A 24,089-nucleotide genomic window follows, 5' to 3' on the forward strand; every position below is an offset into this window, starting at 1 on the left:
TATTAATGATTTATTAATGTATTTGAATAGTTCTTTATTGTTTACAGAGGCATCTCATCTACTACATTATCTCTGGTCACCTCAGTAACGGTACATGTGGGAAAATAAGAAATTATGCATGTAAATGTGGAAGAAAGAAACTGAGACCCAGAGAGGTTACATGGCTCACTTAATTTATGTTGTTAATAAATGACATTGACATTGCAACCTAGTTCTTGGATTTTTAGTCCAAGACTCTTGATTTGGGAGAGGAATAGCTTAAAGAATACATCCTTTAACCTGATCTGAAATATGCAGAAGTTAGACAATTTTTTTGGGGTAGCAATTTTATAATGGAAACAAATGATCTTTTTAGGTTCATATCGTAGTGACCTCAAAAAGTGTTAAGATTTACATTGACTGCTATGAAATTATAGAAAAAGACATCAAGGAAGCTGGAAATATCACAACTGATGGTTATGAAATTCTTGGAAAACTGCTTAAAGGGGAGAGGAAATCAGCCACAGTAAGTAACACATTTTTATTTTTCTTACCTTGTGTTGAGATTGAAATGGCATTTTTAAAAGTAATCATTGAGTGTTTTTTTCTCAGTGAGTTTTAAATTGTCAAATTTCTTGGTCAGATCAAAACATTGGAAAAATTACACTGAGAAAATATGCTACTGACAGAATATAATATTGTGCTTTACTGCTAGAAACAAAATAAGATGTCAGGGCACCAGAGAACATCTTGCAGTCGTCTTGAAACAGGGTCCGATTGGAGAGTGTAACACAAAGAGTTGCCAGGATAATCAATGAAATCTAAAATAATTCATTTTTGTCCTTTGAAGTTAGTAATTGTTAGTACAGATTCGTGCAGTCAGGACGTTAGTGTTGTGGACACTGGCTGTGACCGTTGCTAGAGCCGTGCTCTCTCACGGGAGAGTCGTCCTCTGTCTCAGAAGGAAGATCCGTGTAGTGGGATGGCCAGCGGGCCACGTTACTCACAAGTTTCCCTGGCCCCAGTTTGAGGCAGGAGTGCACCAACCCTATATACAGTGCTGTCTAGTGATAAAATTTAAATCTAAGGTTTTCACTGTACTAGGCTTATTAAGTTCATATTAAATGTCGATCAATAATAATATTGTTCTAAAAGCAAGGCTAACATCTTTGGCTTCTATTATTTTTTTAAAAAGTTGCATTTATTTCATTTAGCTTTCTAAGTGGACAGGATTTTCTTCTCCTAGATTCAAAAGTCAAATTTTTATTACACAGCGTAGAAAAAATTAGTGCAGGTTTAGCATAATTGTGATCAAAATCCAGACTTTTTAATTGAATATTGGATTTGATATTTAAATAGAACATCTATATCAGGTTTGTAAAAGAATGGCTATATCTAAACAATCTTTTCCTTTTTATCAAAGGAGCTTTATTTTTAAAATGTAGAAAGATAGAAAATATATACTATATTGAAATAATTAAGCTGAGGGTAATCATAAAAGTTATTAGTCGCCCTAGGTAAGAATTTGTGAGAAGAAGAGCATCAATTTTAGAATAAATGAGGACTTTTTTTTAATGTTATTTTTCTACAAGGGTAGACTCTTAAAAGTTGATTTAAATGTGTAGTTTTCAAATCCTTAAATGTATTCTTAATTCTTAAATAAATTAATGTTCTCTTAAAAAACAAAACAGAATCAAACATTTCCTTTTAGCCAAGTAAGTAAGTTAGAAGTGGAAATTTCACATGTGCATTTTGCTTTACTATCTCTATCTCTTAGGCATAGGTTTTTATATTGTTTCCTAATGAAGGAAGGATCACGTTGCTCTCTAGGACTTGCACCTTGGAGAGAGTCTATGGGAGAAGTTGGCAAGGGTTAAAATGTGGAAATGTTAATATAAAATGTTTTTCTTGCATCTTTAGCTGATCTTGCTGTTGGTTGTTTACAGTTCCAAATCCAGAATTTTGATATCGTCTGCAGCCCGGTGTGGACCAGTAGAGACAGATGCTGTGATATTCCCTCTAGGGTAAGTAAAAGGGATGGAATCCTGTTGTGGTTTTACGAGTCCCCGGGAATAAGGGATGTGGATGTGGATGGTTGGGGAGAGGAAGTGGCACTCAGCAACTGCATCTCCAGGATGGAGCCAAGGGACACGCATTGTGTGCATGCTCGTCAGCTAACACAGCTCAGATCGATGACCCCTCCCTGGTGAGCCAGGAAAGCACAAAACCACATCTGGAAATTCTCCCTGACAGCCATGGTGATTACTAAGAAAAGTCCTGCTCAGTCAGCGTGTTTGATAAACCCACTTGTTGCAAAGCATTCCTATTGCTTGTAAAATATCAGCATTTTACAGAATAAGCCATCACCTCTGTGGATATCTCAGGTTTATTGTAGAAATAACCATATTTGATTTTGAGATGATGGCTTCCCCCCAAGTATCTATGTGAGTGGTAATAGTTACGAAGTTGAATGCTGATGATGAGTTTGAAGCTTTTGGCAAGCAATAAACTGCATACATCCACAAGATGAGTGTGCATTATTTAGTCAGCAAGTATTTATTGAGCACCTATTATAAGCCATGAACTGTTCTATGTGCTAGGGTTACAGCAGTGAAAAGTGAATATTCCAGTGAAAGGCAGGGGGAGAGAAGAATTAACACATAGATATATACTATGTTATAGAGTGAAAAGTCCTAGGATGAAAAACAAATCAGCGTAGAGAGAATGTTAGCCAAATGAGTACCATCAGCCCCCAGTGATGAGGTGAGATTTCAGCAGAGACCTGAATGAAGTGAGGGAGCAAACAGTGCGGATAATGGAGAAAGAGCATTCCAGCCAGAGGGAGCTGTAAATGCAAAGGCCCTAAAGCCACAGTGTGCCCTCAACGCCTGAGAGCCATGAAGCTCAGTGGGGCTGGAGCAGAGGGAGTGGGAGGGGGAGTGGCAGACAGTGAGATGGGCATGGGGTGGGTGCTGGTTTGCAGAACAGGTAAGGACTTGTAGGCCATGGAAAGGATTTCAGATTTTGTTCTGAATGAAATGGGCATCAATGACATATGAGATACTCAGCATTTCTCTAACACCAGATTAGAGAAAATTGGATTAAATTACCAGTGGTCTTGGTGGTGGTTTTGTAAATAATTCTTTGTTATGTGAAGTTTCCTAAAGTAAAACATAAAGACATAAAGGAGCAAAGCAAGATTCAAAATAAGATTATTTGTAATGATAGCTAAAAATTATTTCTTCAAGCTGGGACACAGATTTCCTTGTATACATAAGATACATAAGTGGAGTGGTGGATGGGAAGTTATTTTTATCCTCAATTCATAGGTAAACATTCTTTTTAAAATTCCAGAGAGATGAAGTGAAATGCCCTGCTCTTCCAAATGCTTGCACGTGTACGCAGGATAGTGTCGGACCTCCGGGACCCCCGGGCCCTGCGGTGAGGAAACGGAAACGGTCCTTCCAGTTTTTCCTGTTAAATCTTTGGAGTGATCATCCTTTTGCCAGGATGTAGTGCATAAAATGTTTTCAGCCATCCATGTTTTCTAGGACAGAGCAAGCTACGTTGCAGACGATTTTTGTAGTATGTTTTGAGATCTGGAATGGAGTAAATCAAGAAGAAAATTTGAACACATTTAAACATTTCTCCAGCCCTGCAGGCACAAATGATATCGGCCAGTATTCAAGAGCTTTTCTCTTTAAGATGTGAATCGGGGTTTCCATCTGTAATCACGTGATTTTGAAAATTCCTTCCATCTCCTGAAATCTCCTTGTATGTATGTTATGGAGCCAGGGTTGAGAGGCTGACCCAAGAACAGTTTGTTCAGAACCGAAGATACATGTACCTTATGCAGCAGACATATCCTGAGAATAACATATACAGAGGATAATTTACATGTGATGCTATCACAAACTCTGGGTGAAAGTGTTGGGGTTCGGAATAACTTGAGTGAGAAGACTATGACCAGGTCTATTCATGGGGGGAGGGGAGACCAAGAAAGTGCAAGGCAAAACATTGAAGGGTGCAGAGATCGATCTCGTCAATCAATGTGGAACCCCTTGATTTGGTTAGTCCAACATCTGGCCTGGGCTGGTTTTGTGGAATGGAAGTGATGCCTCTAAGCCCTATTGGCCGATTTTAAGAAAGTGGTTAATTAACACAGGAATGGCTTAGAGATTCTCAGAACACCAAATTTTACTATACTTGACTCATAGCAAATAATGTAAATTGATTTTAGGTTAATTACAAACGACCTTCTCATATACAGAATCAAAATGTCACTGGAATTACCATCATTTATTTTTATTAACAGTGACAACTGATTTATATTTGTAATTATAAAAGTATATCTTGGATGGGACTCAGATGTTTTTGAGAAGTAGGGATTTTTTTCTCTAATTGTCAGATAATGTTAGTAGATGTCATTAGCATATTTATTCTTCTATGTTCGGTGGTCTCTGAATTCCTGTTACTAAACTACATGGTCTAAGATTCTGAGAGATTCAAGATACTCTTCTTTTTGCATATCATTTTCCCTGAAGAATGCATTCATATTCCAAAACAGATTTTTCCTCTTACTGTGTCATGCTAGCTTTTTCCCGTAAACCTCAAATTTTCAAATGAACCTCAAAATTTGCTAACAATTAAGAAAAGTTCAGAATGTAAAAATGAGACACTTAGAACATACAAAGTTTTGAAATTCTCTTTCCCCACATATTTGTGTGACATGAAATATTTGCCTCAATATTTTGTAAGTAACTGTGGAAGTGTTAATTGTCTGGAGAATGCACTGCTTCTTGAAGCAATTTTTATATATCAACTTCTTCCTACTTTCCTTATGTTCCCCCTAAAATGTGCTCTTACTATATATTTTAGGGAGGACCAGGTGCTAAGGGTCCCAGAGGTGAAAGAGGTATCAGTGGGGCAATTGTAAGTATATTTGAGAGTGCATTTAAATTTTCACCTGTATGTTGAAGTCTGGTTTTTCAAATTTACACTAAGGGGGTATGTGACCTTGAGCAAGTTAATTCAAGTTTAGTGTGCCTTAGGCAATATGATTATCTCTGTCTTGTCTCTGGATGTCAAAATGGTGGATTAGACTAGCCAGAGAAAGAAATGTTCAAGGGTTCTCACTGCTGTAGGAATCGCACATGGGAAATCTGCAGAAGAACCTAAGGGCTCTGCTGCAACATGGGGAAGCAGCGGGGGTGACCCGGCCGCTAGTGGAAGACCCCACCGGGAGCAGAGTCCTACGAGAGAGCTTGAGAGGGTGGGAGCGGTTCTGCTGCTCTTTTACACTCACCTCAGAGAAAGAGCTGAGTGGCTACATGTGTGTTCATTCGGGGTCATTGGCCCCTTCTACCAGTTCCATACCAATTTTCCATAAACAGCTCAAACTTCTTAGGAGAATATATTATGAAGATAATGTGTAGTTTTTGTCATAATATCACTAATAATGAGCTAATCCAGTTAGGAAAGGTGAGGCTAGAATGCTAACCCAGGTCTGTCTTTTCTACCTTGACACATTGCAAGGAAGCTCCACCATAGAGTATCTACTCAGTGGACTTTCCGTGCCTGATTTATATATATGTTAGTCCCAGAAATAAACCCAAGTCCAAGAGAAATCAGGATTAGCTTAAAATAAATCAAATCCAAGAAATTTGACCTTTGATCTCATATGAATCTATGAATTTAAATATATGAATATATTATATTCAGTGTATTTTACTTCCTTTAAAAATCCACTTCTAATAAGACTTTTGTTAATTTAAGTGTCTTGTGAATTTATTGCACTTTCCAGTTGTTCTTTTAATGAGTAGTAAAGGGATGAAAAGAGTGGCATTAATAAATACTTTTTTTTTTTCTGAGGAAGATTTGCCCTGAGCTAATATCCATTGCCAATCTTTCTCTTTTTGCTTGAGGAATATTTGCCCTGAGCTAACATCTGTGCCAATCTTGCTCTATTTTGTATGTGTGATACTCCCACAGCATGGCTGCTGAGGAGTGGTGTAGGTCTGTGCCCAGGAACTGAACCCAGGCCCCCAAAGTGGAGTGCACCAAACTTAACTACTAGGTGACGGGGCTAGCCCCAATAAATACTTTTACAGATGTATAGATTTCCAAAATGTTTGCAAAGATTACATGATTGGAGTCTTAGAGTTATGAAGACAAGTTTCTGATCGGATGCTAGCACTGGAAGGGCATTTCATGACTTTGTGGTTGTTTCTGTCTTGTGTATTTTAGGGGCCCCCTGGCCCTCGTGGAGATACAGGTCCTCCAGGCCCCCAGGGTCCACCAGGCCCCCAGGGACCCAACGGACTCTCTATTCCGGGAGAACAAGTAAGCACAAGGCTTTCTGTATTAAATGAGGATGGTGGATTAACACTGAGTTTAACTGGAACATTTTTTACTATATTTTGCCAAACTCAAGTGTTTTCTCAGGGAACTCAACAACATTAGTCATTGAGATGGCTTCCTGTGACTAAACCTTCAGATATGTAAATAGTGCATGTAACAATATATAACTGTGTAGAAAAAATTATTGCTACTTATTTGACCTTTCAAAAATTTTTTTATAAGTAATACATAAATCCTTCAACATCCTGAAAGCTTTGAAGCTGCTGCTAATCTGGGGCAGCCCTGGGGTCCTTTTCTAACATTTATGACCTCAAGCAAGTTTGTATTATTTATCTAGGTCATTACTTCTTTAAAAAATTTTTAATAAAAAGTTTAACTTTTGTTCCAAATGCTAATCTGAAGTTATAAAAGGTGTTTTACCTTTTAAGGATCATATTTTATTTAATTGCTAACTTTTTTCTATACCTTAAGATAAAACAAATATAGTGTATGAATAAGATACAGTAACTGCATAATTCTTAAATTTAAGTCTAAGCTTCCTTTTAAGATGCCATAATAGAGGATAGATGCATTATTTTGGCATTTAGAGGAAAAAAATCTCTATCAGTTATAGCTTGAAATGAGACATATGAAGGAACAGGACTTTCTTGCTCAAAAGTGTTGAATGTGTCTACTTTTAGCTTCTTGGGTCCAAAAGGGAGTTGTAGAGGCTTCTACCTTTTCTTACTATTAAATAAAATTTATCGGTTCTGATTAATTCAGCTTTGTCTTTGTAACAGTGTCTTCTAGCATGTAGTTATAAAGGCCAAAATTGTTACAACATTTCACTGAATATCTTTCTATTAAAATTAGCACCAAATTAAATAAAAAAAATAATTTTTTGTCTTCAAATTTTATTTCTATGAAAATCTCTTATGTTAAACTAGGTTCTTTTAAAGTAGGTATATTATCCCATAATTATATAAAATTGTCACATAACATTTTAAATGGAAACTATAACATACCATTTGTAGTTTAAAAAGTGAGCATCAATTCAAAATATGATTTATTCATCTACCTTCAACAATATGCTTACATTGGATTTATGAAGTGATGGAGATTTCAGAAATGAATCATGTCTTCCCTTTGCACTTAATCTCTGTAAAATTCCGGAGAACTGTTTTCCTGTTGTTTGCTCTAGGGTCGCCAAGGGATGAAAGGTGATGCTGGAGAGCCAGGACTTCCAGGCCGAACAGTGAGTTGTTCTTGAACTTGCCTTTTCCTTCACTTGTCAAGTGCGAGGTGCCTCTGTAGTGCCTCAGAAGGTGAGCTGAGGTTAAGCAGCATGCTTCACATTATATCCATTTCCTACCTGGTCTTAGCCTTTTAAGCATGTCCTGTTCACTCCAGGTACCAGCTTGTTGACTGAGCATCTACTATATGGCTGGACAGAGCCTCCTGAACTTTTATTCCCCCAAACATTTTGGAGAATAATGAGCATCTTTCCCCCCAAGGAAGTATATTACAGTGTTTCACTTGTTTGTTTCCTTTTGTGTAGGGAACCCCAGGATTACCTGGCCCACCAGGACCAATGGGACCCCCAGGAGATAGAGTAAGTTTTCTTGGGCAGGCTATAATGATATTGGAAATGATATCACATTGTTGCCTATTAATGAAGAACCCTCCACAATTCAGTTTGCGTGGCTGGAAATGCAGAGCTCATACCTCGGGGAAGGCTGAAAAGCTACTATCAGTGGGCCAGCCAACACCAGATCAATCTCCAGGTCTATGAAACAAAATGGTGGGACTTTAGGCAAGTCCTTGAAATTTTAATTTGGGGAACATTTCTTATTTTTTATCATATTCAGAAAAAGAAGTCCATAAAAGGAATTTTAGCTGATTAGAAAGAGATTCAAGGATTCTAGCAAATTGTTTTAAATCCTAAAATTAAAATCTTTGTTATGAGGCAGCTGTTATGTAATTCTGAGAGTAGTCTTATTTCCATCGCATTTTCTTTGAAGTCAGGGCATCTTTTCCACAACTTCTAGGCCATCTCAAATATCACGCACAGGCCTCAGTGATGGAATAGACAACTGGTACTTAGTAGGGATTTTGATCATTTGTGGCAGCTTTCAGGTCTGCTCTTGACTTATGATGAAATCAGTACAGGAAACCCAATCTTTTCTAGGACATAGAAGAAGCATAGTGAACATGGCCTTTATGCTCTAGTTATAGACATTTGGTTTCATAGGAGGCCATGAATGCTTTAATAAGCGATTTTAGAGTTGCTCAGAACCAAGGAACTAATGACTTTTCAGCATCTTCTGGTTCAGAGAACAGTCTGAGAGTAGTCTCTATTCTGACTAATCAATCAAGTTAAAATATATGACTAGCAACAGGATCTTATATATATACATTCTTCTGACTCTTTTGAGACTGGCACTTTAGTTTCTTGACTTCTCATTTCACAATAAAGGACAATAGTGAGATTGCAAGGGTGACAAATCAGTCTATTCAATTAGAAAACAAACTCAAAATACTGTAATCGAGAAGCGATGATGGGCTGACTCGCTTGTTGCTGCTACTACTGAAGCCTTGTTGGGCCCATCACACTCGCCCATTGTGGGCCTCGCACAGACACTGGGGCTACTGGTGCACATCCGTCAATATCCTCTTTCTGAACTGGTGGTCAGGCAGCCATTGCCACCATCACTGCTTCTCTGAAAAATGAGGGAGGGAGAAGGACTGTGCTTTTCCACTCTCGATTCTAATCTGTGAATCCAACTTTGAGGTGAGGGACCCAGGTCTCCTGGGTTGAGGGAAGGAAACTTTTCAGGACTCATTCCCTTCTTTCCCTCACAGCCTGTCCACCGCCTACCACCCAGTTTCCTTCCACTAATGCTGAAAGTAGGGTGCACAGCTGATGGAACGTGAATGACTTTGGAAAGTTAGACTTTGGTGACAGGCATCTCAGCTTAAAGAAAAGAGAAGGAAACTTGAACCCTGTGGTGGAAGAAAAGAGAAGAAAACTCAGGAGAGCAAGCCCAAGGACCTTGGAGAGGAAGGAAGACTTGTGACCAAGATGGAGTTGGTAGGAACAGGATGCCTGGGTTGTCTTCAACATAGATGATTTTCAAAATGAGGCATAGCTTTGGGGACTGTTAGAAAGTAGCAAAAGAACCACCTGTACAGGTGTCTAATACACATGTATCTATGAAAACAACCATAGGTCTCCTCAGCCACCTTCACATGGGGGGAAGCAGCAAGAACTGTGGCAGCTTTGAAAATGGAGAATAAAATAAAATTATAGCATACAGTTCTGCAGATGGCTCAGGGGGTAGCCCTTCTGAGGACGTCAGAATAAAATCCTCTTCACCTCAACTTAGATATATGTTTCTCCTAAAAGAAAACGGTTGATCAGACCTAAGTGTCCATCAATGGATGAATGGATGAAGAAAATCACATATATATACATAATGGACTGTTATTCAGTCTTAAAAAAGAAGGAAATACTGTCATTTGCAACAACATGGATGAATCTTGAACCTGAAAGACATTACGCTAAGTGAAATAAGCCAAGCACAGAAAGATCAATACTGCACGATCTCACTTATGTATGGAATCCAAAGAAGCTGAACTCATGGAAGCGGAGAGGAGAATGGTGGACAAAGTTTCAGTTCTGCAGGATAAATAAGTTCTGGAGATCTAATGGACAGCATGGTGACTATAGTTAATAATACTATATTGTAGACTTGAAATTTGCTAATAGAGTAGATCTTAAATGTTCTCGCCACACTCGAAAAATAACTATATGAGATGATGGATATGTTAATTATCTTAAGTGTGGTCATTTTACAATGTATATGTATGTCAAAACATCAAGTTGTACACTGTAAACATATACATTTTTTATTTACCAGTTATGCCTCAATAAAGCTGGAAAAAAAAAAGAAAATGGTTGATCAGGAAGTTCTTAGACTGAAGGAGAATTATTCAGAAATATGATACCTAAAAAAAATGTCCTATATAGCAGTTGGAGAAATTTAGATGGAAGAAATGCCATTCAAACTGTCCACGAAATATCACCAGAGCAGTTTGGCTTCCTAAGTGGCTCTAAGAAGCAATGTTGATGTTACATCAGATGAACTTGGAGTCTGTTTTCTGTTAAGCAGGCCTAGATCTTCCAGAAACCAGTCTGAAATCTTTATCACTATAAGTTTCTGACAAAAAATGTTTTTGGAGGTGTGGTGTATTTTTAACACAATTTTAAACAAATAATTTAAACTTCCTCTGTTGTAAAATGGAGTATGGATACTTGTAAAAAAGTATGGATACTTACACAGGCAGTGATCCAAATGTTCTTTTTGCTAGAATCCAAGAATATGGATGAGATTATCATTCTTCCTCTCTGCAGAAAATGAGACAAAAGTCTCCGTTGACAGAGGAATGCAGCAATCATAAGAAATGACCTGACTCAGAAATCCTCGGCTGAGTTTCAGAGGTCTGCTTCTGGGATGAGTGCTGATTGGGTAGCAGAGTGACTCATTCCAGGCGGAGGTCACTTGGCACTGTTTGGAGAGCCGGAGAGCCAGGGCGAGCCTGCGCAGAGATGCGAGGTGCTCCTGGGGCCCGTCTCTCCTTCCCAGTCAACTTAACACCTGTGCGGGTCTGGCCTTTGTGTGAGATGAGGAGAGACAGGCCACTAAAACAATTAACTGAGGATTGAGGATTTCCTTTCTTTCAAATGGTGGGCAGTTAAGACAGCTTCACCTCTTTTTTGGGAGGGAGAAGAGAAATTCACCAGAAGTGGAGACATCAATAGTCCTGCCCTGGCTGTCTGGTCATTGCTTAGGAAGCGAGAAAGGGAGTTTTCTAATCAGGTGATGGGCCCCTCCCTCATCCTTGATGACATCTTGTGCTTTTCTCACCCACATCCCTCTCATCCCTTGATCTCTCCTGGGCTGGTTTGTGGACATTGGCTTCTCAGCAGAAGGGGTTAGTATCCCTTTGGACTTCTTTACACTCTTCTGAAGGCAAAAGCTAGTATCTTCATAAAAGGAATCTGCCCTCTTTCGAGTAGTTTGACTCTTAAAATAACTTTATTTATAACTATATAAATGAATGAATATAGAAATTAATTATCAGTAAAAGTTGTAACAAGTTTGAAAGCATTTTCTTGTGTGTATTTGTTTTTATATTGAAAGGTCACCTGTAATTGGGTTAAATCCCTCATCCTTCACTCTTAGCAGCCTGTTTATTGTCTTCCCTTTTCACTTGGTCGTTATTTCACTAACCGTAATTAATTTCATTTTTACAATAGGGCTTTACTGGAAAAGATGGTGCAATGGGACCCAGGGGTCCCCCTGGGCCACCGGTAAGAATGGAATGGGTTACACTGTTGTCTCCCCACCGTAAACCCCCTGCCCCCATTATTGAGGGAAAAGCCTGCTGACGTGACCTTTGAGGCACATTCCATCTGTGCTGTGGGGTACACCGTTGAGGGAGCTGTTTGCTTTTATTTTCCTAAGTCAAAATGGGCTAGAGAAGACAGATGTATTAAAATACAGAGTCTTTCTGTTTTAATCAAGTTATAGTTGAAAAAATATCCTTAACTAACTTGGCATCTAGGTGGTTAGTGCCGCAGTTCTTTCCATCCCCACATTGAGGGTTTTATGACCTCACTGGTTAATTCCTGTTCTAGAATTTTAAAAATCTGTGGTCTATGATGTTTAATTATAAGGCCCTTTATTACTGAACTGCTGTCAATCATTCTGAGGAAGTAAGTTTTACCCAAGTAGGTTTTCTAATTAAGATCTTTGGGGAAAATACTGAAGCCAATGATATTGAAAATGGCATCAGTATACCTGCATCCAGGTGAGATCACAATTAAATTGTTTGAGGTGATGGATACTCTTCATGTCTATGGCAGGATATGAAGACTTGAGAGCATATGTTAAAATAATTTTATTTATATTTTATTTATAGTTCTTAGGTAAAGGAGAGTTTACAATGTATAGTAAACTTTCATTTTAAATGTTTATTACAGAGCTTAAAATTTGCATAATTGATGAAGTAAAGGATTGTTTTACAAAATCTGATGATTCCGTTTTAAGGAAATTTTGAGCTTCAGAACATAATGTATTGGCTGGCAGACATTATAAATATTCTACTCAAAACACGGCTAAAGTGTCTTGCAGCTGTGTGGAAAGCAGCAGGGAGAAATTCCCACGATTTTGCTGGGGGGAAGGGTGCTGATGTGATAGAAGAGAATGGAAGCGTGGAGAGTGCACCCAAAAGGAGGCAAGTTGTGGGCTGAGAGCACAGCGCCCAGCAGACAGGGGGCCCTTCGCCACAGTGTGCCCAGCAGAGCACAAAGCCAGCCACCTTCTTAATTTCTTTCCCAGCTGGAGTTTTCACTCCTGTCTTTTGATGGGTTCTCTGGTTTTGTAATAGAAATAAATTAAAAGGCAGGAATTGCTGTCTGCAAACTCACTTTGTAACCAATTTCCTAGGATGACAGTCTGAATTGTGAAACTAATTATATATATGTATGTATTTTTCAAAAGGTTTCAAAATATGTTTTAGAACTATATAGTGTAGTCCATAAAGATTGAAGAGGAATTTTCAAGATTTTTTTCCCTCGTGTTATCTTAAAATTTGATTTGACTCTTCCTTAATATGTGATTATGTGCTGTTTCTTTTAAAAGCCTTTAAAACTGGCCCTGCTTTGTTAGTTTACTTTGGATGGGATTTTTCTTTCATCATAACCCCCGATCCTCGGCCTGTGTGTTGCAGGGAAGCCCAGGCTCTCCGGGAGTCACGGGACCAAGTGGGAAGCCAGGCAAACCCGGAGACCACGGCAGACCGGTAAGAGAACAGCTAGCACGGCGAGCCCTTCACTGGGACCGCGAAGAGAAGAGACTGCAGGGCTCGGGCGTGTTTGCGTTATCTCTGCTGTCACGTGTTTGAAGCATTTGTTGAAACTATGCTAAACCCATGGATTTAACTTGGTACTAGTTCTAAAGTTTTACTCTTCGAGTTATAATATTCCGGGATGAAAATTGTGGTCATAGAGTTTCTTTAAAAGGAGAATGGGATTATGAGCCAAGACACATATTTCTGCACCGTATAAACACTGCGAGCTGGGTCAGCAGGATGATTGTTGTATTTAGGCGTGGTGTGCTGCTTAGGACAGGGCACACACGATGACGGCGCGGCGCCTCCATCATGCTGTGCCCGTGTCACTCACTGTCTGTCAGGCTCCTCCAGCCAGGCCCTGTGTTCTTTTCTCATTCGTTGAGGATGCTCGAACATGAGTCCCAGAATGAAAAGGATTTATCTCATCCACTATTTTACTTTTTTATTACTGCCCTGCTCCAATTTACATTCAGTTCAACTTTCTTTTAGTCAGATGTTTTGGTTAAAATAATAGTTGAGATGATATTATGCATATCTGGTATTTTCAGATTAGTATCTCCAAAAGTGAGTTTGAAGTTCCTAAAATATCCAGAAGTATTTGTGGGTGTATGACTGTATATATGACTGTTGGGCTTCGTATTCTTCTTTACAAGCTCTTCCTGATTTGTATGTATGAAGCGTGAATTTACTTTAAGCAGTTTTTTTTGTCTGAATAGAATTCTGATATAAAAATATAAAAAAACCTTAAAGATAATTATGTCCAACTATAGCGATGACACAAATCTATCAGGGCTGTTCTCTGGACAGAGCTTCCCTTTTCTTAAGTATTGTCCAAGTTACATAAACCCAAGTTTAAAAAAATTTTTAATGCCAAACAAACTTAGGGTAGAATCTTTATGACACAGCCTGCCTTCTATGTTTACATAAAATTAAGCAAGCAGCGTAAAGATGAAAGGACTCCTGATATACTTTATAATCTGTGTGTATCCTAGCACATGACTTTATTACTCTCTTTTCTCCAATGAATCATGGCATAAACTTCACAAGAGCTGTTAAAGTACATGGAACTTTTCTACGCATTCAAAATTCTATTTCATTTTACTGTGACTGAAATAGAGTCTTACATAAGAATATTACTGATGTAATTGATGGCTGCAGCTAGAAACTTCTACTTCCTTTACTTGAATGTGATCTCTAGATACTGGCAATAAAGATGATCTCTACAAATCATATGTGCTAGAACAATCTCAGAGTGGCAGTAAATTAAAAATACATACAATCAAAGTAATAGTAAATGTAAAAAAAAAATTTCCTGCAATTTACAAAAGGCTCCAAACTAAATAATAATAGTATTTCCATATAAGTCTAGTACTTTTGGCAAAGGGAGAGCCAAACTCCAGTTTTTCTTATGATTATAATTTGGTAACATTTATTTGGACCTCATCTACCCCCTTTTTTCTCTTTATCTTCCTCATCCTTCTGAGGGTAAATTGCCCCTCCTTTTCTCCTTGATTCTGGCTTACCTTTAATTGCTCAAACCCAAACCAGCAGATGGGTTTATAAAGGTCTTAGCAGAGAGCCTGGCTCAGTCACTCTTAGCTTATCATTAGCTCTTGTAACCAGCTGATATCTTCTTGCTAACTTATAACACCTGATGTTGTATTGTGGCTGTTTTCAGGAACTGCTTGTGGAACATTTTTATTCATTTACTCAACACCTATTTGTTTAGTGCCTGATTGCTGGCCAGTGTTCTAGGGTCTGCGACAACTCCTTCCCTCGTGGAGATTCTAGCAGGGGACATAGACCAAAGACATGTGAAGAGAAAATATACTTTCTGGTGATGATGAGTGATGTGAAGAAAAAAGAAACAGAGGAAGGGGTTAGGGAGTTATTGTGGTGGTGGGAAGGTGGCTATTTTAGATACAATACCCAGAGAGCCTGTCTGAGGAGGTGACACTGGAATGAAGTGAGGGGGCAAGCTGCTTGAAGATCTGTGGGAAGAGGGTTCCAGGCAGTGGGAACAGCATGAACAAAAGCCCTGAGTGAGGAGTGAATCTGGCACGTGAAGGATCATCAGAGAGGCCCAGTACCCGAAGTGAAAAGAGGGAAGGGAGAGGAAGAGAGAGGAGATCAGAGAGCTGGGTTGAGGTGATCATGTGGACCATCTAGCCCAGGGTAAGGAATTCTTATTTTGTTCTAAGTGTGATGGGAAGCCCTTGGAGCCAAAAAGAGTGACATGATCTAATTTTCCTTTAAAAAATATCGCTCTGGCTTCTGTGAGGAGAATAGACTCTACAGGGGCAAAACAGGAAGTAGGGAGACCAGTTAAGAGGATATTGGAGTAGTTCAGGCAAATAGTGTGGAGACTGTAAGAAGTGGTTTGGTTTGGGATATTATATGAATATCAGATTTGTCAATGGTTTGGATGTTCCTTCCATGATAGCAGTTGGCAGCCTAGAAATACATTACTAGAAGACAAAAACTTTTTGTACCATAAGGAAAACTTTTTCAAGATCCTCTCATGGCCGGTGAGAGACCTGACAGAGTAGAGACAGATATTGTGCAGTTGCATTTGGATGTGAGACTGCCATTTGGATTGAGTTATTAATAAGGGAGACGTGGTTCCTTTTACACCCAATGCACAAAAAATCATTGGAAGAAGTTAGAGATATATATATATAGTTAGGGAATTGACAAAAAGGCCACTGTTTCTTACTAGAACCGAACCAAGATTAACCTCATGGACAATCCAGAATAACCAGCTCAGCTACCCAGCCATGGAGACGTAAATGAAAGTGTGATGGTACAAGGGGCCATTCTCATATGTATTTCAGTTCCAGGCCTGTATTGTGAATGTCATCATAAAATGCACGCGTAGTACATAACTTCTAAATTCGTGATCATAAAACTCACATCTCAGGACTACTTTGGAGGACATGTGCTTTTGAGAGGGAGACAGAGACAAAGAGATTAGATTGCTTTATACAGACAAGCAAAATGTGAGTAACATGAGTATAAATGTGAAGTGTCATTTTGCTAATTTGTTAGGAAGCTGACCTTGCTGTCTTTTGTTATCATGTCCATTCATGGATCATTTTAGACCATTTTTGTCAGTTTCTAATATATGAAATTCTTATATTTCAGGGTCCATCTGGATTGAAAGGAGAGAAAGGCGATAGAGTATGTATTTCTTAAAATTTGACTTACATTTATTTTGTATGTTAAACATTGAATTCTGAAACTACAGAGATAATATGCTAATGATTCTCATTGATTTAATTAACAAGGGAGACATTGCTTCCCAGAACATGATGCGAGCAGTTGCAAGACAAGTCTGTGAACAATTGATAAGTGGTAAAATTTCTTTTCTTTTTAATGTATGAATGGTTTTTTAATTAATTGCAGGAAAATGCAGCGTGTGAGTCATAAAGTTTCTAAGATATATGTTTCTATTCGATTTTTGGTGATCTCTGATTTTTATACATTGTCAGTTTTGTATCTGGTTAGGTAAAGCTAATGGTATTTTAATGATTGTCATTAAGATAAAATAATAACCCAAGGTAAAATAATAGCCTGTTAGCCTTATATTTGGTCTGATACAAAATCATACTTTAGAAAGGTTTCCACATTAGGATTTTTAGCAGTCTTCATCTGAATATATATAGAATCAGCAAACATTGAATCATTTAAGTTATGACCTTAAGTTATTCTATGACTGTGTGGAAGGAGCCCACCAAGATTAATTTGATCATAGAAAGTCCATTTTGGTGGGGACCGTTTTATTGCCTCATTTTTCACAGACTCTTTCTTCTTCTTCCATGAGGCCTATTAAGTAATCAAGCTCGGTGCCTGCGAACCGAGTGCGGCTTTCAACTCAGGGTTCCCTCTTGCAGAAGTCTTAGTGTTTCTGAAGCATGGTCCTGAGGAACACCTGCATGAGAGTCACCTGTGGTGCTGGTTAGAAATGCAGGTTCCTGGGCCACACCCTAAACCTGATGAGTCATTGTTTTTGGAGCGGAGGCCCAGAAATCTCTGTTTTTCAACGTATCCCACAGGCAACTCCAATTTACACTAAGGTCTGATTATCATTGCCTTAGGTACACACAGAAATAGTATAATTTCTTAATTTAAAAAAGGTTCTGGCCAGCCTCAGAACTTTATATGGGAGCCATATGAAACTTCTATGACTCTTTTATGTTTACAGTAATGCTTGTGGAGACAATTGTTTATCAGGGATCCTTTTGTCCTGGATGGCTGGAGGGTTTTATTTTATTCTTAGGATTCTAATTACAATGTTTCCTGGAAGGGGGGCATAGAGAAGGGTGTTACTAGGCACCAAGAGAAAACAGTTTCACACTCTCATCCCTCCCTTGTTGGGTTTCTTACTAACTAACACGTCTTATTTCTATCTGTAGGTCAGATGAGCAGATTCAATCAGATGCTGAATCAGATTCCAAATGATTACCACTCCAATCGCAACCAGCCAGGCCCCCCGGGTCCCCCAGGCCCCCCTGGCAGCTCGGGAGCCAGAGGAGAACCAGGACCTGGGGGGCGGCCAGGCTTCCCTGGCACACCAGGGATGCAGGGACCCCAGGGTGAACGAGGTAGGCATTTCTGGCAGCTGCATGGGGATAGAGGAAGAAATCTGCAAGTGTAGGGGCTGGGTCAGGTTGAAAAGCACGTGGGAGACTGAACTTGGCAAACTACTTGAACTCGTCTTGTTTGGACGGCCCCAGAAGAGCAGTGTCCGTGAACCTGTCTTCCTCCTGAGGCAGCTGCAGGCCATAGAGATCCATATCTTAGAAAACAGGAAGATTTTGTCAGGAGATCTCAGTAAAAATAATGCTGTTTTCTGATTGTTGTTGCTAACAGGAAAAACTATATCTTGGCAAACTATACCAGGCACCAAAAGCTTATTAATTGTTGTGACTGGCGAGAGTTGGGCAGCAACTGAATATACTTAAGCGGCCCTACAGTTTTAGATCCAAATTCTTTTGGTTCCTTTATTCAGGGCCTGGCACTGGTCTTATGCGTTTGTTTGGCTTTAGTTTCGTGGTAGATAAGTGTAATTGAAGGAAAAGAAGAAAAATAGGATTCTCTGATTCCAGATGTTTCAGGACTTTGGGTACTTGCTTTTGTCAAAGTAGTAGTTACTCTGGAGAAAACTTAGATATTTCTATAATTCTGATGATTTGCATACTGTATTAATAGAGCTACTAAAGATAAGATACCTTTAAGATGTTTTTCAATGAGTTATAACTATTTATTCAAAATTTCTGTTCTTAATTACTGTTTCTAAAAAAATCCATTAGACATGGTTGTTTTCTTCAAATAATTTTTCCCCTGACTTGTAGCCAGATATGTTTCTTGGCCATGAATCTGGAATTACACAAGTGTCTAGAAAGAATTTGGCTTAAAGAGTAAACTTCTGTGAAAAATTAGGTTCTGCTTTCACTAAGGGAGATGAATTACTTGAATCAAGTTTATTATCAGTTAAGATGAAAACGATGTGCTTCCAGATCATTTTCCCCGTGTCTTCTCTTTTTGTCCTCCCTTAGGTTTGCCGGGAGAGAAAGGTGAGAGGGGTGTTGGCTCTCCAGGACCACGAGGGCCGCCTGGCCCCCCAGGTAGGTTTGCTAGAGTATCAGATAAGCACATGGCATAAATATGGAGAGCCTACAACCCCCGGGAGAGTCACAACCTCATCCTGTTAGCTTTAGGCATGCCTACATCATGGAATATATTTTAGCAGGAAGTTCAACTTGCATAATCTCCTCATTTTTATGTTCTCTTTGTTTAAAAAATGTTTGAATGTGTTCTATTAAGCATTTACTATATGAGGGAATGTGTTTCAGTGACATAGAGGGTTGCTATTTCCTTTTTTATGGAATTCCTATTTGTTTTGTTTGGCCTCATAGCCTTGAAGGATGGTGTCATTTCCTGTTTCTTCAAGCTGTTGTGGTGGACTGAGAAATACAGTCTCACTAAAAAGCCTGAAGCGTTGCAAGGTTTCATTCATAGGTTCTTTATTGATGTTTTAAAAGAAATAATCATCATCCAGTTTTTTTTTTAAGAATAACAGGAAATATTTTTACCTTTATTGAATATATTTCTAAACATATTATTTTATATTCCTGTTTAACCAAATAAAGTGTTTTTAAAGTATCTTGATTTTATAGGATCTAACATAAAACAAAAGAAACAATAAAAACTACACTCTCCAGTGTTTTCTTTCATATGAGAGTGAAATGCTTGCATGCAGGAGGCTTTTTTCTTATTGGTGTCGTAGTAGTTTATAACATTGTGACATTTCAGTTGTACGTTATTTGTCAGTCACCATATAAATGTGCCCCTTTACCCCTTATGCCCACTCTCCAGCCCCCTTCTCTCTGGTAACCGCTAAACTGTTCTCTCTGTTCATAAGTTAATCTTCCATATGAGTGAATCATACGTGTTTGTCTTTCTCTGTCTGGCTTCTCTCACTCAACATAAGACCCTCAAGGTCCATTCAATGTTGTTGCAAGTGGGACGATTTTGTGTTTTTTATGGCTGAGTAGTATTCCATTGTATAAAGATCGTCCAGTTTTTTAATGCATTTTGTTTGCTAGATTGAAAATGAATTTTTTTCCTTCATTATAAGGTCCATGAGACCCTTGCAAGCAAGATCAGCCCTAGTGGTTAAATCCTTACGTTTATGTTGCCCACCAGTGAGTATTGCTTGCTCCAGACGTGACATGGCTTCCCAGAGTCTGAGGTGTGGAGCAGCACTCCCTGTCCCTGGAGTCTAAGGCAGCTGCTGTAGCCACTCCCTTCAGGTGGTCTTACCTCCGTGAGAGTGGGACAAACCAGAGAACTCACTGATGCCTTCAGTTGGCTTAATTCTTGCTAAGTCAGTTTTCTTTGAATAAAACCATTAAAGTAGTTGGATTTCTGACATTGACTCTTGATGAATCACTGGTAAGAAGGTTCCACGCTTCGGTTCATATTGGTGGTTTCTTAAGGAAATATTTTCTTACCACACACTAGTGAATTGTCTAGTCTTGAGGCAGTGGAGGTGCCAAAGTATTGTTGACCGCCTCGGGAGATGTACTTAACAAGAGAGGAAATATCTGTTTTAACCCTGCACTAGGTCCACAAGGAGAATCCAGAACGGGTCCACCAGGGTCCACAGGTTCCAGAGGTCCCCCTGGCCCCCCTGGTCGTCCTGGGAACGCAGGTGTCCGAGGCCCCCCGGGTCCTCCTGGGTACTGTGACTCGTCCCAGTGCACCAGCATCCCGTACAACGGGCAAGGCTACCCAGGTACGTTGTTGCCACTGTAGGCACCCAATTCCCCTGAAGTACAGAACCGTGATGGAAATAAAGTTTCCTAGGATGGAAGGAAGGTTGATGCGAGAAGTTCTTGAAGATATCAACTCTTTCATTTGCGTGTTTTGATTATGTAGTAATAGTGTTCTCTCTCAAAGCATAAACCATTATTTCACTGTTAGGAGTTGAATAATTGTATTCTCTTCCTTCCTGTACTTTTGCATTTACCAAATGACATCATAAACCTCTCTGGACTTCTCTTGGGAGTTCAAAGAATGCTACCAATTGAATTTTTTTTTTTTTTAACCTAAAGGCTGGGAATAGGGATTTGTTGAATACAATTGTAGAGTGTCAAGAATATATATAAAAAAATTGTTTTGGGAATCTAATGCATAGGCAAACTATTTGATAACATGGTGCAGACAACTAAAAATAATTCACTGTCTCACACTGTCCATGGAATTAATATTTATAAGATCTAGGACTTGATTTGTTTTAAAGAGTTGGTAGTGAAATTCTAGTGTTTGACAATTATAGAGGGCAGAAGTCTCTTATGCCTGATTTTGGGGAATGTGGGGACCAAGGAGATATGCTGGTCTGGAAATAAGAAAGTCATGCTGTGGTCAGCAGTGACCTTTTTAGCAGCGCACCCTCAAGCATCTTGCAAGTTTTAAAAATGATACTGCTGTTTGATATGGTTGGCTACTAGCAAATAGTGCATGAGTAGTTGAATACCTAAATATCTATATATCTATATATTTATGTGCATACTTACATATGACCAAAAGCAGTAATGAATCTTAATGTAAATTTCTCATGCAACCCATTCACAAAATTACAATTTAATTCTTCATAAAATAAATTTAAATTACCTCTGCCTTATGGTATGTGTGAATAACTGGAAATATATGGATATATATATATATATATATACTTTAACCATTAGATACTTAGATGGATGTGTATATATATTTTTTGCATAGTAATTCAACTTTTAAACACTATCATCTTTGACCTGTTTCAGGTTCCGGCTAACAAATTTTCTAAGTCGCCAGTGCTGCTTACAGTTTGAATACATGAAAATCCTGTTTCTGAGATGTTTGCGCACGTGCTTATTAGGAAATGAGTCTGTATGGAAATCTCACCACAGATATGGTTAATGAACCGGGTCGACATCGCAAAGGAGGGTGGAGACTCTTGACACTAACTTGAATGAGACAAAAGCAGTGGTGTTAGTTTATAAGCTTGATGCATTTCAGTAATAATGTAGATAAATATTATTAAAACAAAAAAGTGCAAACACAGCCATGAGGAGCCTCGGTTGTGAAAGAGGCACATAATAAAACTACTAACCAGCCGAGATTATGCCATTTTGAGAAAAACAATTAACCTGGTTCAAGAGAAATGTCTTATGTAAATAATAAACTAATTGTGGCTTGTAAATGATTTGTATGTGATCCTGTCCACTAAAATCACTTAACAGTTCTACCGCAAGCTTCTGCATCAAAGCCTGCTGCTTGCTCTATGCCGGAATAACACCGAATGGAAGCTCATCATCTCTTGCTTGTTAGCGACGTGTCTGATTCAAGGCATGTGTCTTGTTAGTATTATTTTTTGTACGTGTACTCTCATTTGGGTTTTGTAATTGCGATTTCCAAACCAAAGTTTTACAATCACCGTGTTTCTTCCTGTCTCGCCGTAGACACTGGTGCTCCTCCCCGACCAGCTGTAACTCAGTCTGTGGGGGAGAGAGCCACAGAAAATGTCATGTACTGTATATTACCTGGTGAGAGCTGATTCTCACCTCCAGAGTGCAGTTTCTAGGAGCCAATTAAACTTCCTCTCACCTCCTCATCTTTCCAAATTGTTCTTTGAATTGAGGAGTTTGAAGTTGCGAACAGTTACTTGGGGATTTGCAAAAATCCTCCCTGGGTTCTGCGTTTACAGTGCTTTGGCCCAGCCTCTGACCCTTCCCAGGTGTTTGTGCAATGATTGTATCTACTGCTGGATCTTTGAAGGGTAAAAAAACGTGCCATTTCATTATTTGATCATCACCAAATTCTCTCTGCAAATGGAAGTCATCAGAGCATTGTAACTTACCTATTTAGAGTTATGAGATGACGACTGGAGTGCCATCACCTTGGGTGATGATATAGCTTTGCTGTGTGTGTGCCTTCCAAATCATGCCATAACTGTAATGTTGAATCGGACAGAGCCCTACGTGCCCGAGGGCGGGGCCTACCTGCCTGAGCGCGAGCCCTTCATCGTGCCGGTGGAGCCCGAGCGGACGGCGGACGAGTACGAGGACTACGGCGCCGACGAGCCCGCGGACGAGCATCCTCCCCACGCGCGCTGGCGGCGCGCCCTGCCCCGCAGCCCCGGGCAGTGAATCTGAGGCCGCGCGGCCTGCCAGGCTGGGGGAGGTGTTGGGATTCTCTTTTACAGGTCAGATAGAGCAGTGTATGTCTTATCTCCATGTTTCTTCCGGCGTTGCTTCATCCAAGAGTACCTTTCTGACTGTAGGGAACCTTGTTTCTGTAGGAAGCCTAGCTTGTTGCATGCAGTCTGTAGACATCTTTGCCTTTGCTCTTGAAACGCTGGGACAATACTTTGTTCACAAAAGCTGCAAGGAGAGAACGTGCCTTGTGCCTTTAGCTAGCACAGCGGGCAGCCTCCGTGACACTCTTAGGTTAAGCAGTAAGTCCTGGAACCCAGAAGGACTGTATATTTTCAGAGGGCAGTTTATCTTTTCCAATACTTATTTGCAATTCAATTACACCACCAAATAATTCCCCTCCTAAAATCAAAAGGAGGGAAAAGTCAACTCCATTGCAAATATTTATCTTTCTCTTTATCTTCTGTTATACATTAGGGCATAGAATGCTCTTAGACATCTTCTCTAACACCCACAGACCTTAAGCCATTTAGCTGAAATTATTGTATCAACTGGATACACAGTTCCATAATGCCTTAAACCTCCTTCTTTTAGACACACTAACATTTATGCCAAATTGCAGGTTATTCTGCAGAGATGGAATTGCATGTTTGTGTTGTATATTTAGTATGAACTTTTTTTTTTCCAGAACATAATGTTTCTTAGTTATCAAAAGCAGTTGGAAAATGTTTGCAAGACTATGAACATAGAATTGCTGCTTTTATATTTTAACTGCAGATTGTGAATTTCACTGCCTTATATTATTTATTTCTGAAACAAAAGAGGCATTTTTCAATAAAACTACTGAAAATTTGACATGGCATGTTTTTTCTTTGAATGGCCTTTTGGACTGTTCAGGCGGTCGTTACAACAAACAAATTCATATCCTTGGATACGGTTACAAATCTTGCTAGTACTATCAAATTATGCTAAATAACTAGATTTTTAATGATATTTTGAAGTCATAAAACAGAGCACTGGGAGCCTTAAAAAGCTCAGCAGATTCCAAAGGCTTTATAGGAATGTAAAGGATGTGTGGGTTGGTGGAAAAACAGCTAGGTATCCTAGGAGACCCCAAACAACCAAATAACCTCTGACAACCCACATGATTTC

At 39.2% G+C, this 24,089-nt stretch overlaps 1 protein-coding gene across 2 annotated transcripts in view; it reads left to right on the forward strand.

Annotated features, from left to right (window-relative positions):
- Positions 1–23,792, forward strand: part of COL12A1 (collagen type XII alpha 1 chain) — a 108,833-nt gene extending 85,041 nt beyond the window's left edge. The window contains exons 52-66 of one of the 2 annotated variants that reach the window (XM_058566765.1): positions 356–505; positions 1,926–2,003; positions 3,334–3,420; positions 4,858–4,911; positions 6,226–6,321; positions 7,520–7,573; positions 7,877–7,930; positions 11,639–11,692; positions 13,114–13,185; positions 16,381–16,416; positions 16,524–16,590; positions 17,652–17,840; positions 18,795–18,863; positions 20,366–20,536; positions 22,756–23,792. In XM_058566765.1, coding sequence (XP_058422748.1) covers positions 356–505; positions 1,926–2,003; positions 3,334–3,420; positions 4,858–4,911; positions 6,226–6,321; positions 7,520–7,573; positions 7,877–7,930; positions 11,639–11,692; positions 13,114–13,185; positions 16,381–16,416; positions 16,524–16,590; positions 17,652–17,840; positions 18,795–18,863; positions 20,366–20,536; positions 22,756–22,931 — 1,407 coding nt within the window. In that variant the 3' untranslated portion in view covers positions 22,932–23,792. Of the gene's footprint in view, positions 1–355; positions 506–1,925; positions 2,004–3,333; positions 3,421–4,857; positions 4,912–6,225; positions 6,322–7,519; positions 7,574–7,876; positions 7,931–11,638; positions 11,693–13,113; positions 13,186–16,380; positions 16,417–16,523; positions 16,591–17,651; positions 17,841–18,794; positions 18,864–20,365; positions 20,537–21,566 lie in introns of both variants that reach the window. The other variant, XM_058566764.1, reaches the window with a different exon arrangement.
- The last annotated feature ends 297 nt before the right edge of the window (positions 23,793–24,089 follow it).

Source organism: Diceros bicornis, chromosome 23 (assembly GCF_020826845.1).
Source record: "Diceros bicornis minor isolate mBicDic1 chromosome 23, mDicBic1.mat.cur, whole genome shotgun sequence".
In the NCBI taxonomy this organism is placed as follows: Eukaryota; Metazoa; Chordata; class Mammalia; order Perissodactyla; family Rhinocerotidae; genus Diceros; species Diceros bicornis.